Source organism: Dendrobium catenatum, unplaced genomic scaffold, assembly GCF_001605985.2.
Source record: "Dendrobium catenatum unplaced genomic scaffold, ASM160598v2 fragScaff_scaffold_1284, whole genome shotgun sequence".
NCBI lineage: Eukaryota > Viridiplantae > Streptophyta > Magnoliopsida > Asparagales > Orchidaceae > Dendrobium > Dendrobium catenatum.
The window spans coordinates 1,651,070-1,666,337 of NW_021319746.1; the positions used below are offsets into that span (position 1 = coordinate 1,651,070).

General features: G+C 34.4%; 1 protein-coding gene across 1 annotated transcript in view; it reads left to right on the forward strand.

Moving 5' to 3' along the window:
- Positions 1-15,268, forward strand: part of LOC110104040 (probable E3 ubiquitin-protein ligase ARI8) — a gene marked incomplete at its 5' end in the record, with an annotated part of 24,075 nt that overhangs the window by 2,217 nt on the left and 6,590 nt on the right. Inside the window, 10 exon segments of the mRNA XM_020832979.2 lie at positions 2,153-2,277; positions 3,667-3,769; positions 4,553-4,643; positions 5,677-5,849; positions 5,949-6,053; positions 6,137-6,225; positions 7,818-7,925; positions 8,012-8,102; positions 8,192-8,281; positions 14,682-14,729. Coding sequence (XP_020688638.1) covers positions 2,153-2,277; positions 3,667-3,769; positions 4,553-4,643; positions 5,677-5,849; positions 5,949-6,053; positions 6,137-6,225; positions 7,818-7,925; positions 8,012-8,102; positions 8,192-8,281; positions 14,682-14,729 — 1,023 coding nt within the window.

A 15,268-nucleotide genomic window follows, 5' to 3' on the forward strand; every position in this document is an offset into this window, starting at 1 on the left:
GAACCTCCTTTCTCTCCACCCGACTCCACGGCCAAAGGCTCCTCCAATTCCCTTCCTCCCATCTCAAGCTCCATGGCCCAAAATCCCCCACCCGACCACCCCTCTTGCGGCCAGCTTTGGATCCACAGCCGCCGACCACCTTCTCCATCCCCTTCCCTTGGATTTGCCTAAATTAGGTTGTGACTAATTTTGAATTAAAAAAATCTTTCCTAATTTAATTATTCTATTTTAGGAAAGTGTCCAATTTAATCCCAATTTTGATTTCAAATTCATGAGGATTTAAATTAACTCTTTCCTAAAACCAAAGACCTAAATTTGGTAGTCATCATTGCTTTCATTAATTGCCCCTTGCCCATGTATGTCGTCGGCCCCTACTCTCTCTCCTAGTCAATTGTGCTTCTTTACTTATTTCCTAATTCCAAATCCCCAAGTTAGGAAATAATTCCCAAATCTCCATTAACTCTTTTGGCCGAAATTTACTAGTCTTCATGGCATATTATTTCTTTCCAAACCTATTGATGGATTTGAGGAAATAAATCCCCACCTCCTCCCTTGCCGCCACCCCCTATTCCTCCCGTCCTCTTTTGAATTTTATTCAAAATTCAAATTGAGCACTCCTTAATTCTGAAATCTGAAATTGATTTTAGATTTGTACTTCTAAACTCCCTCATCAATCTCCCCACATTCCCAAAATCTGAAATTTATTTCAGATTTTTGGTCTTGTCTCTCCTCCCTCACACTAGCAAATGAGACTTCCTTCTCTTTGTTTAACATCAAGGATTCCATCAAGGCGAGTAGAGATTTGTCTTCCACTACCCATGAATGGCGGATCCGGAGACTGACTATGGCATAACTTGGGACGAGGACGGGTTCGTCGACATCCTACAATCTACGTTCTTCTACGTAAATCCACAGGTTGATCACACCGTAGAAGATTATTTGGAGCGCACGTTGATCTACTTGGTTGAAGCTATTGACGAACACTTCGAAGGCATTGAGTGTTGGATCTCCACTACCCCTTGACGAAGGTTCATCTTCCCCCTTACATCTTTTATCTCTTAGTCTAACTTCTCTTAACTTGATTGCAGTCACGGCGGGCTCTTCCACATTGCTCTTGCTTAAGCTTAGTAAACATAGGGTTGAGCGCACCTCTATGTTTTCCTATTCTCATTGTTAGACTAGGGATTATTTTGAACGCTACTATTATTCATTGTGTTGTTTTCTAATTATTTTGGAAGATTGCAAAACTCTCACCATGTGATTTAGCCTAAGCGGATAACCACTAATCGTTTTGACCCGTTGTTTGAATTCGTTAATAATTTTGTTCTAGAATTATTCTAATCAGAAGTTGTGCAAAATCCCTTAAGTTAAATTGCATTTCATTTACGTAGTCCTGCATCATCAAGCCATCCGAGAAGCCATGCATTGCATGAGGGTGGGAATGAGTGTCGGGTTAATTGCTCTGTAGAAAGACGGGGGGAGATTTTTTACAGATGCAAGGAACTCTTTGTTTCCTGCACAATACTTGTAGAAAAGCAAGTCATCTATCCATAGGTTTTATACTTATAACATTTTTTTTGTCAGTCATTTTTTTTTCATTAAGCATGAAGCTCTTGAGTTGTAAGTAACTCTTGTAATTGAATCTCTTAGCTTAAAAGAAGAAAAGGAAAATCTCCTCATAAAAATGAGTATTGAAAATTATGATAGTGTGATATTGAGGTATTGGCTAAAAAGGTTAGAGCTTTTTCTGGTTTCACGTATAGTATGTTGATTTAACTTTTTTTCTCATTTTGTTTCCTTTGTCTGAATATGATATTGTTTACATGATTTTTGTTACATCCACTGTTTGAGATTTTTTTAATCCAGTTTTAGTGATGTCGTTATATACAGAGATAACTATTTTATTTGGCGTGATTTTTTTTTTAAACCTTTTATGCATTCCCAAATGTTCAGGGCAATGTGTTGTCATTTATTGGTTGCAATATTTTCCTTTTAATTGTTTTTAAATTGAACTATTGTCTAAGATCCATTTGACTTTCATGCTGCCGTGTCACCACCTACATTTACAGACTTAGAATTGGTTTTTTGTTTTACATATCCTTTGTTTTATATCGGCTATTTTTTATTCAATTGGTTTTTTACATTATTTCAGCAAAACTATACTGTCTTGGATGAAACTGATATAAGGCAGCGCCAAGAGGATGATATACGTAGTCTATCAATGGTACTGTCGACTTCAAGAGTTCATGCATGTCTTCTTCTCCGTCATTTTAACTGGTAAGCTTTTCCTAGTAAAATCGGCCTGATTTTGTCCCTGTGAACTTTTTTGTTTCCCCCTTATGCTAGTTCTTTTCATTTGATTTATTTACAAGTATTTCATGCTTAGGAAAATGCTTGATATTTTCTGAGGCATACTTGATATTTTGCCTTATCTTTCTGATGATACGCATGAACATTTTTAACTTCATTTACATTTACATGCCTGTGCAGATTGATAAAATTTATACAATGCTCAAATGACTTGAATTTTATCGCCTTTCTCATTTTTTATGTCAATATGAAAACCATGTAGCAGTAGATGGTTTTTCAATCCTATAGTTAGAAATACTGAAATTGTGATTGGAGTAAAAAGGAGAACAAGCTGTCCTAATAATCTAGCACTATAGAAGGTCATGAATCTGCTTTCTTTATTAAAGTGTTTCCTTAATGATGCTATGAGAAGAAAATATATTTTAGGTGTAAAGTGAGAGGGGGGTCACTTGCATTTTAAGCTACACATATTTGATGAAAAGTAGATGTGTTAGGGGAGTAGAAGTATTAGATTTGACCTATGTTTAGAAAGATATATGTAGACTTAAAAAGACTTAGTTAGAAAGTATTAGAAATGACCTTTTTTTATTATATTTAAATGAGAATTTGACTCTTAATAGGATATAATGGAGAAGAAGGATCATATATTGGGCCCCACGCAGTGGGATAAAGGCTTGAAGTTGTTGTTGTATGTTTTGTGAAAAATATTCATAAAGCACTTGCATCATGCGTGCTAAAAAATTTGATTAAACTTTATACTCAGATTAATATAAAGATTAATATGTTGAATGAATCTTAAGTGTTGGGAAGTAAAAAAGCAGCTCTAAATTTTGGTGAGTATGATAGAAATGAGATTGATGAGATAGATGCATGATAAATTTAGAAATGATAAATTAAGGAATGATTGCATTAGAGGACAATTGGAGTAACATAAATTAAAGAAATTAATGGAAATAGACTTATGTTTTTTGAATATGTACAACAAATGATAGAAATTACATGCATTGATTGGGTATATAAAAATAGTGTTGAAGGATTAAGAAAGAAATGGGTGTATCTAATGAGTCTTCCATAGAAGTTGAAAAATATTTACTTGGGATAAATTTTAACAGCTCATGTAACTCTAAGTGGGAACAAATGAAAAATGATGATTCATAAAGCAAACACCGAGAAAGATGATGATGTTTAAGATGATGGTAATGCAATACCATTGATTGTATTTTATCTGATATCCTTTTATCCTGTATTCTGTATATGCCTTTATGGACAGGAAGACTATTATTATTGATTTTCAATGCATACTCTTTGCCTTCACTACCTTGGAAGAATTGATCAATTGATCTTATGTTTGTACAGGAGCGTTAGTAAGGTGCATGAAGAGTGGTTTGCTGATGAAGAAAGTGTTCGGAGGGCTGTAGGTTTGCTGGGGAAGCAAGTTGAAATGCCAGATGTTGCAGAAGTATGTTGATAAACTTAAAACTAATTAATTTTCCCATCTTTTTTTGAACTTTGTAATTTGTTATTGATTTTTCTTGTTATGCTCGTTATTTTAATAATATACATAAAAATCTTTAGGAAAAAGCTCACAATGGTTCCTGACTATTTATACAGGGCCAATTTAATTCTCAAAGTATCATATTTTTCCAACTTAATTCCTTGACTAATACAATATTTATCCCGAATGATTCTGTGGGTATGATATCTATTTTGTATCATAACTTCTATCAATTTGCGCATGAGTACTATTTAGAATACTTTTTTATATAGATGAGGGATTAATTTGGTGAAATGTGATATTTTGGGACTGAATTGACCACATATGAATAGTTGGAGAACTATTTGTAACTTTTTCTCAAAATCATTAGTAGTTTTGATGGTTGACTTTTCTTTTTAGAGGATTTCTGTTAATATGTCCTTTAAATGCAGTAATACATTCTACTGAATTGATATCCCGAGGCCTGACTACCCTTTGTTAATGCATTTTGTAAGAAAGCGATATGACATTCAGTTAGGAATCTGCCAGGCATCAACCCAGACTGTCTTCAGCTTTACATTTATATATGATCAGATAAAAGTAGTATTCTTGAAACATTTGATATGTGGCAGCTGTTATTGTTTGCTTATGCTTGGAAGATGATGCATATGCATTGGGTATTTAAGTAGAAAATGAATATTAAGGATTCTAAATGCGCTCTTTTTTATTTTGTTCATTTGACCTTGAACTGCTTGCTTCTGTTGGCAGCTGCTATGTGGAATATGCTTTGAAGTTCATCCTCGGACAGCAATGAGCTCTACTGCTTGTGGTCACCCGTTTTGTGATTCATGTTGGAGAGGTCTATTCATCTTCTTATGTTAAAGCCTATTTTTTATATGAGTTCAATTTTTAATTTAGAACCGGTTATTTGCATATTTGTTGACTATTGAGCATTTACGCTGTAAAAATTGTGAAACAAATTGCTATAAGTGTAATTATGGCAAAAAATTGGACATTATTCTTGTTATTAAGTACTAGTTTTGCTTAACTGCTCTGCATTTTTTCTTAATTTAGTCAATTCCTGGGATTAAATTAAGCAAGTTTTAGTTTTTCCACATTCTCCAATTCTATCTTACTATGGTGCAATTTAAGAAATATTTACACTGGCTTGCTGTGCTGAAATGACATTTTGATCTTTAATATCTAATTTTCCCATCTCCTAACTGATGATCTCAAACACTTAAGATGATACTTGATTAGCTTGGCACATTTTAACAAGCTTATGTAGAATATTCTAGAGCTAAAAGGATTTGAATAGATTTGAAGATATTCCAGTGTTGAATGGACATACTAAATTGTCTTTATGCCAGTTCTTTATTGTTCCTTCTAATGCAGAAGTAAAATACTGTATCTATTTTATGGTGCTATTGAGGTCCTCCTTTGGGCAACAAAAAAATTAAATGACTGGTTTCTGTTATATTTGGTGAACTCATACGCAATTTCTTGTAAAAATAACTAATTCAATATTTAACAGTCTAAGGAATGCCTGCATTCTTGTCAGAATAATTTCCAAATGGAGGCTAATTAATAATGGATATTTAACGTAAGCAATTTTTTAGGCCATTTAGATTGCAATACCATGTTTTACGACAGATTGCACATATTGCGATAGGACTTATCATCATAGGTTTCCATGTCACAACTTGCTTCAGTTTCTGCTTGTGTGGGCCACCAAGTATTCTATCTTATATATGTAATCGGAATTTAAGGTCTAATTTCTAATGGTTCTATGTTGATTGTAGAAATCAAATATCTTATTTCTAGTTTATTTACTTTGATAGGTTGTCATTGGTTTACTTTTAATGGTGATAATTAATCTTGAACATTGACAGGTTATATAGGAACAGCTGTGACTAATGGCCCAGGCTGCTTGATGTTGAGATGTCCCGATCCATCTTGCAGTGCTGCTATTGGGCAAGATATGATTGATATTCTAGCTATTGATGAAGATAAGCAGAAGTATTCTCACTACCTCCTCAGATCATACATTGAAAATAACCGGAAGGTTCGTTAGAGAGTGAACATGTAATGCTCCCTGGTATTAGGCGTTATTTCTCTTACGGTATTCCACCTAGTTTTTTTATTTTAACCTTCATATATGCAGACAAAATGGTGTCCTGCACCTGGATGTGAATTTGCTATTGACTTTGTTATGGGATCTGGAAGCTATGACGTTTCTTGTAATTGCTCCCACAGTTTTTGTTGGAATGTAAGCACTTGTCAATACATAATTTATTCTTAATAATTAATTTGTTTCAAAGGATTCTGAATCTGCTCAAGTAAATCATGCAGTGTACAGAGGAAGCTCATCGTCCAGTGGAATGTTCCACTGTGGCAAAGTGGATATTAAAGAACAGTGCAGAGTCTGAAAACATGAATTGGTAGGAATAACCACGTGCTTTCTTCATGTTTTTTTTTTCCCTTTTTAGTCACTGCATAGAAAGAATATTAGCATCTGATTTCTGATAAATCAAATTGCTAACGGAAAACTTTGTCAAGTTCTTATTCATTTTTTCAGAAAATCTTAAATTGACATCATCTATGTTGCCAATAGATTTTTGTCCAATTGATTGTGATTCATTAACAAATGTTGGCCATGTTAACATTTTGCATGTATTTTTCCTATGAAGTTATACTTTTGGCTATTGAAGATTTTTGTCCATGCATGTTTCTTTATATATTTGCATGTGTTTTGTGATAATATCAGTTCGCTGAAGAGAGACTTCTGATTTTCTTAAATATTTTTTAGGAAATATTAAATTCTATAATCTTTGTTGCCAAAGGATTTTTGTCCAATTGAATGTAATTTCTTAGCTGATGTTTGTAAAATTAACATTTTGCATTCATTGTTCCTATTAATTTATATTTTGATGAATGAAGAAATTTTATTATTCTAATTTGTGATGACATGGATTTACCTTTTATGTCTGACTATATGGAACAACGAACTCATTAAAGATGAAATCTAGGAAAAAATAAATAAAATGTTATGTTTTCTAATCTTACCTATGGGATATGATTAAAGGCAAATAAGTTGTTTGCTACCCAAGCTTTTCTTCCTGGTACTGTTTTTGGCGAGCTAGTTTGAAATTGTTATTTAAAAGTAATGCCTGAAATTAAATTTTGAACTTAGTGTTAGTCTTGCATCGGGCATACGTCCTGGAATGTCTATTCTGTTTCAGATGGGTAAACGATCAAGATGTGGTTTTGGGTCCTTGGAAACTTGTGGTTCTCAAGATAGCCGTATAATTCATCAATTTCTCAAGATATATGAGAGTTTTATTTCAAGCCTTGATTGCATCTATTTATCTGCTTTTTAAGGAATTTAATGTTTTTAATATTCTTAAACCATTTTCATATTGTTATTTACTTTTTATTTCTTTTTCAAAAAAGAAGCATGATTCCATCAAAGAACTTTTTATAAAAAATTCTTATTTAGTACTTGGAAAGAACACAGTTGGAGTTTTCCCTGATATCATCTGTGCAGGCACGTGTGGACTTTTTTCCCTGAACACGGTTGTTGGCCTTTTTTTTAGCTGTTTTTCCTGATATCATCTCTGCTTTTTAAAGAGCACAATGTATAGATGGTTTAGCTTTAACTTTTTGATGGGATGAAAATTGATTATTTTTCGTAAATATTTGAAAATCTGATTAATTTTAAACTAAAATGAGAATCCCCCTTTGTCAACTGCTGCCCTGCTTTTCTTATTTTCTTTGTCTTTCAAACATGCATATTCGTATGGATGCCCACACAGTTTCATATTCAAAGACATAATAATTTGATTACGCAACGCACCTATGCTTTTCCAGCTTGTTACAAAAAAGAAAAAGAAGAAGGAGAAAAACTATTCTAATTTTCTGTCGTTATACATTTTTTAGCTGTCTAAAGTAGGACGTTGCTCTTTTAAAATATATTCTCTTGCTTGGTGTCCATTTGACTAGTTGTTTTTTATGTTTTGAATTCTTATCTCAGGATATTGGCTAACTCCAAACCTTGCCCTAAATGCAAAAGGCCAATTGAGAAAAATCAAGGCTGCATGCATATAACTTGCACACCACCATGCAAACATGAGTTCTGTTGGTAAGAATCTCTGATGTCATACTTAAATGCTATATTTTACTTGGTTTTCATTGATATGGTTGGTGAAATTTGTAAAATCATCTTAGGTTATGCCTTGGTTCATGGATAGAGCATGGGGAGAGAACTGGTGGTTTTTATGCCTGTAATCGCTATGAAGCTGCAAAGGAAGAGGGGGTGGTATGCTTCATGCGACATATCTTGTTATTTCTGATGTAATTTATGATAATATGTGGAATGCTTTTCTATGAGGTATTTGTTCATTTCAGTATGATGAATCGGAAAGGAGGAGAGAAATGGCCAAAAACTCTCTTGAGAGATACACGCACTACTATGAACGATGGGCTACCAACCAACGAGTATGTTTTCTCTCACGTATATCTTTTCTGACCACAGTTTGATTATGGATTATCAATTGTCTTGATATCTTTTAGTCATGATTACAATTAAAGGTTGTTCCACCTTTTAAAGGCTGGCATTATCGCAGATTTTTATGTTTAAAAGCATGCTTGCATATAAGATTTGCTCTGATAGAACTGAAGATCTTTTAAGAAAGATTGACTCAAAGTTCTAACTATTAATTGGTTTAGTATTTGTTTTTCCTTGATACTTTTCAATGAACAACATTTTTGCTCCTTTGTTGATTTTTCTTTTCATTCTGCCTGTCATGCAAAATAATGCCAATTTTTACGAAATCCATGGTACTGTGCAGGATGCCTTTTTTTCTTTTCCACATCCAAGATTAGCTATTGGTTCTTTCCAGAGAGAAAATTGCCAACAGTTTGGCAACAGAGAAATTCATTGTGGCTCTACCCTCCTACCATTTCTAAGACTAGTTAATAGTTAGGTTTAGTTGGTATTGCTAAAAACATCTGTAGACATCTTTCTTTTGAAATGGTGGATATTCTAAATTTCTGCAACTGAATTTGTCTCTCAAGTACCTTATGTTTGTTTGAATAGATAAGGTTTTCAGATGTGGAGCTTAGAATTGATGGATGCTCTATCTATCCTCAAGTATTTGGGTAAACTGAGATTAGTAAAAATTGTACGTGTAAACAGAACTGAATGACATGGCATTCACAAAGCTGATCCGAAGTAGTTGGTCATGATTGAAAATTGGGATGCGAAATACTTACAGAACTGGTAGGAAATATGTGAGGCAAGGATTTTGGTGCAACCTAAGTTCTTAAACCAAATAGGAGAACACTAGGAATGCAAAATTAGATACTTTCTTTCAATTTCACATAAACAAATACCAAAATGATGGACACTTAGTAGAAAACTAATATAGGACATTAGTTAGGAAGTCGCATAAGAAAGAGCAAATAACATAACACAAACTATAAGCCATAAGAACAACCACGAATGGTCACCTCACATGCAAACATAAACTAGGAAAGGTGCTTAAAGGAAAGGAAAAACTAGCGATCCACCACATGAATTAGGTTCTAGCACACAAGACTTTGCTCATCTGGTAAATACAAATGGAACAGGGCACAACACCACTTACAACTCACAATAGTTTAGAGAAGAAAGATACAGGTGGAAGAGAAACCGTGAAGAGAAGAAGTAGAAAGAAGACTGAGAGGAAGAAATAGTGGTTAGGGAGAAGACAACTCACAAGCTATGAAGAAACCCTCAAGTTTAAAATGAACACGCTCCAAAAACTCTAGCCTAATGAAAATCAACCGCTATGTATAGGAGAAATAGGGGAAATAACATTTAATTGCTCACATAAATGTGCCCCCAAACAGCCAATAAAACCCACCCAAATCAGCCCACAAGTGTAGAAGCCAAAGCATTATGCACAGGGAAACAACAATTGGAAAACGGAGTGGACAGCAGCAGGGAAACGGAGTGGACAACAGCAGGGAAACCGAGTGGAAAGCAGGGAAACCGAGTGGACAACAGGAAAAAAAACCAAGCAACCATCAATCTAAGGGAAGGAATGGGCTAAGCTCAATAAGGAAAAGAAACAACCCACAAATAATCACCCAACCAGCCAATAATGAGCATGATCAACACAAGTGGAAAGACACTGGTATGAACCAACCCGAGATCACCAAATCCGGCATGATCATGGGTTATTTTTCATCATAGGGTCATACAAAATAAAATTACATAACGTTCAAAACACAAGAAAATAAAAATATATATTAAATGATAAATCTTGATTGCATTAGATTTTAGTTGGGGGGGGGGGTTCCCTTATTCGGTTGGTATAAAATTGAAGAAATTCAGTGTTATGGGTTAAATGGAGGAGATGACATGAGTTGGATAGTTATTTACTTCCCAAACTTGTTTTATGTGGTAGTTAGTTCTGTGTGGAGTCTGATTGTGCTTATCAAACGGGTTGTTTTATTGCCTCAGACCTCAGTTCAAATTATCGTGCTCGCTGGGGGGTACGAGAGGTTTACCCCATGCTTGGGTTCTGAATTTTTTTTTTTCGTACAATGCCATGGCGTTGTGTACACATGTGCCCAACGCTGATCGACAGAGAGCAGAGCGCCGCAACGCTCTAGATATGGCACCACAATGTTGTGTGACGCCGCACGCCGCAACATCATGACGACAGAGGTTTTAGCATTGCAGCCCTCCAAATTGGTGCCACAACGTTGTGAGACGAACTGGATTGTTTTCTTTCTCATTTTTTTGAAGGGTTGCATCCTTTGGTGTTATCAACTTGACTTTCTCTTGTGAGAAAAGAGAGATTTGTACTTATTTTTCCAATTTTCATAGTGGATTTCTTGGTGTGGTGTGACTCCGTGGTTTTCTCCTGATTTCGGGTTTTTCCATGTTAAAACTTGGTGTCCTTTATTTTTCGCTACTTTTACTTGTTTGTTTTCATCGCGCAGTTTACTCTTCTCAATCCCCAACAGCTGGTAAGGTAGATATGCTGGATTGTTTGCAGGACGGTTGCCAACTGCTGTGGAAAGTGAAAAAGAGATGAAATCTGGCTTTCCTACTTGCTGTAATGTATAATCAGGCTGATTGGGATGGAGAGGTAGTTTTAGGAGACAATGAATCAATTTCTATTCAATAAAAATTAGACTTCAGATTACAAATTTGATCTCATTTCGTTAGAGATTCATCAAACATAAAAAAATCTATGCGTAGGAACTAACCCTTAAAAGTACTAACAACTCTTAGATTCTCTCCTTAAAAAGCGGTCAACCTTAGGATAAGGAGGGGATAAGTTGTTGGAGTGAATATTAAGTAGTTTATTTGATTCTCTCAACTTGCATTTCTCCCGCCTCCTTGGAAGCCCACATATTTTGGAAAGTCAAATTGTATTTTTGTAACTCAATGTTTCATTAATTCTTTTTTATAATTTTATGCCTCAAGGTTAGAAGCCTCACTTTAATCATGGCTCTCAATTCTATGCTTCAACTTTGGGACGGTTTATTCTCTCTTTTTAAAATGCCAATTTGCAATTTGGATGTTGCCTCTGTACTTTCATGTGGAAGAGAGTTCATGACATTATGTTGAAATCATCCAGCTTGTTGGTTTTCTCCATATCCTTTGAAGATGGAATAATAAATGGACTAATTGTATATATTTTTCTCTTCTCTTAACAAGCACAAACTTTTATTGTCTTCTAACGAAAATAACATACCTATCCTATAGATATTAACTAAACAATTTTACGTGGCATACATGACATAGATCCATTGATATAACTTCACTTCTGCCTTATCAGTGAAATTTATAAACAAAATAAACCAAAAAAGTATATTTTCTAGTAACCAGGCAAGCCTTGCTTTTCTTGGACCGACCTAAAGAATTTATTTTTTGATGCTTGGTAGTGACTAGCCATGTTTTCTCAACCAAAGATTTAGAGATGAGGTTTGTTTCTCTTTTTGGATCCAAAAAAGTATTAACAAGGGCAGATTTTACCCAAAGTTTGAGGTGGAAATGTATTTCCATGCTTTCTTCACTTGCATGTTCTCATGTGCATGCTCCATCAATGATATTGCCATATTTTCCTTTTGTCACTCCTTTAGGGGTGTCAATATTTGACACGACTTGAAAACCCGACAAGAACCCAGCCCGAAAATTGAAGTTAGGCTCAACTCGAACCTGAAACGGATTGTGTTTGGGTTCAACAAATTGACCCGCTTCAAAAACTGGGTTGGGTTCAGGTTGACCCAGAAACTCGAAATTGACCCATTTTTTGAGCTGAAAACCCATTTTGATCCGGAAAACTGAGAATGACATGTTTTTTACTTGAAAATCAGAGATTAACCCATTTTTTGACCATAAAACTAGCAATTTTTGGTTGGCCCGTGACATTCGGGTCGTGTCGGGTTGACCCAAACTAGAAGCGGGTCGGGTTCGGGTCAGAAAAACCGACCCGGTTGCAAAAACATGTTGTGTTCGGGTTGACCCGAATAGCGCTTGGTCAGTTTCGGGCTCGACCCAAACCCGACCCGTAACCTGAAATTAACACCCCCTACACTCATATTGCAATTAATTCTTATGAAATAGGAGTGAAGATTTTTTTTCTTGTCTTTTCATTTTGTCGTTTTATTCAGATATAAATTCCACTATCACTTAAGTTTATGCTTTGGATTTTTGCTGTAACACTCAGTGGTCGATTGCTTTGCTACTCTGTATTTGAACTTTTAGTCTTCTCCTTCTTTGTTGTTGTAAGTTGGGCATTTTTTTCAATAATTTTTCCTCAATTGTAATAGCTTTTGCGCTAGCTTCAAAGGCATCAATAATTGGAAAAAGTTTAAATTCTAAGAAAAAGTTTTCTGAGATCTTGCTACATATTCATAAATACAAAATTTATCCAACAAAATTTCTATAAGTTATCTGCCTTGAAAATTCCATCATGTATTTTTGTACATATTGCCTGTAATCTTTCATCAAATTATTCCATCAAATCTGTTTTTTTTTTCCTTCTTGATCGATGGGATAGAATTAAGCTTTTGATAATATTCTAAACTCTCATCATATAGTTTGTAAATTTCAACATACAAATCATGAAATATATTTGATAAAAATTGTAAATTGCCTTAACTTTGATTGTTTCATTGAATTAAGGAAACCCAAACTTTACTTCTATCTTAAGTTTAAAATCTTCTCTTTTCTGTGTTCTTTTTAGCTTCTTTTCTTGCTGATGGATTCTCCTTCATATGTCAAACTATGAGTTATTTTTCCTTCTTTCAGTGCAGTTGGTGTAACCTTAGCTTTAAGAGTTTTAATAGTAGAAATCATTGTAGTTATTTGTTTGACTGTTTATTATTTTAGACTAAATATTTTCTTTTCATTTTTTTGTAATCCTCATAATCGTAGATCTTAGTTTTTATAGAATCACCAATAGTATCCTTCCTAGCCCTTAATTTTTTTTTCTTAGTCCTTAATTTAACTGTGGAAAGAGTTGGATCTAGGGTTTTGATGCCAAAGTTTGATCTGTAATTGGGGTGTTGAAAACTTATGGAGCTGATAAGAAATATCTAGGTCAAGGATTTTAGACCTTCTATGAAATATATTGAGCGATGATGGGGGTTTCCCCTATTCTTTTGGCTTAAACAATGAACAAATTTACCATCATGGGTTAAATAGAGAAGAGGACAGCAATTAGATGCTTCTGTCCTTCCCTAGGCTTGTTGTTGCGGGCATCTTGTAGTGTAGATATACTAGACTTGCTTCAGGAGATCATCGCTTGCTCTAGATTGTGAAAATAGGGGCAAATCAACACTCCTACTTAATGGAATATTAAACAAAGGGAGAGAGGGCCTGCCGGCATGGGAGGAGATTTGGAAGTTTTGGGAGATTAGAAATCAATATCTATCTAATTAAAACTCAATTTCAAGTTACGAATTTGATCTCTATTTATAGAGATCCAAAAAACCTCTAAAAATCTACTCAAATTTAAGAACCTATTAAATAGGAGTGGACCCCTAAAATCAGCTAACAACTACTAGAATCCCTCCTTTAAAAGCGGCAAACCTTAAGATAAACATGAGAGATTGGAGTGAATTTGTATAGTTTACTTGATTATCTCCATTTTCATTTCTATCTCCTTTGTCCTTGGCTGCCACATGTTTTGGAAATTTAAATTGCAATGTTGCAATTAAATTCCTTAGTACAATTTTTACAATTTTGTCCTAAGAAGTTAATTTTGAGATTGTTTGGAAAGTCTCTTGGTTTCGGTATAATCTTGATGATAACAACTATTACGGTTCCACTAAAGTCTTATTGGAAACCAGATCTAAAATGTTAACAACTAGGTCAGCTAAGTTTCCTAGACAATTTTAAAAGGAGTAATCTCTTTTAGTTTTATGGTAAAACCTATCGTTTCTTCTTTTTTATGCTGCTGTCATACCATATTTTGCCAAACCCATAGCATGTGTAGTATTGCATTATATTTTCCTTGTTCAAGACTGGATGATGGACCTTACTATACTGCCATGTGCCAAACGTGGAGGGAAATTGTATAGTTTCCTTGATTATCGGTCATTAAAGGGTTTCTAAAAAAGAGAAAAATATTACAATAGTGATGCATTCACTGTTTAGAGGCCATATTTGCATTTAGATAAGCCTTTTTTTTGGTTCCTCTTGTACCTTTTTTTTTATCATTCCTTCTCTGCTATCTATCTGTTACCTTTTTTTTTTTTTTAAATTCTGGGTTATCTTCACTTGAACATGGCTATTTTTTAAAGAGCTATGTTATGTCGTGATTATCTGAAACATTCTTTCTGACTGGGCTTCATTAAAGTCAAATGTAATATTTATCTACATTTTTTACAGTCAAGACAGAAGGCCCTCGCACAGCTGCACAGTATCCAAACTGAGAAGGTATGCCATCCAATTTTTGTATTCTTTTATCATTTTGATTTCATTGCAGATAATTAAATATTAATTTCATTAAATTTATATGGAGATGAACTGTTTCATTAGTTTGAATGTACCATCTTAATCAGAGCAGCCTAGTTGTAATATCTTACCATTGAACATGTAAACCAAGACCTTGCACTGTAGATACCCTTGAACAATTTTGTATTTAGAGATAGTAATGAAATAATTTAAATCCATGTTTTTTTTTTTTTTTTTTTTTTTTTTTTGCAATACAATCTTGTGTCACAAGAGAATTTCAAAATACATATGTTATACATATGCTAGTGAGCATTTGTCAGATACACAACAGAATTTTAAATACATGTTGATTTCTATGCATAATACTTCTTCAAGTATCGGCCGTTAATTGGGGGCATAGGTCTTTGACCCTCCAGATCAATCAATTGATAAGCTCCTCCTTGGTACACTTTCTCAATGACGAATGGGCCTTCCCAATTGGACACAAATTTTCCACCAATTTTTCGATGTGGGATGATTGG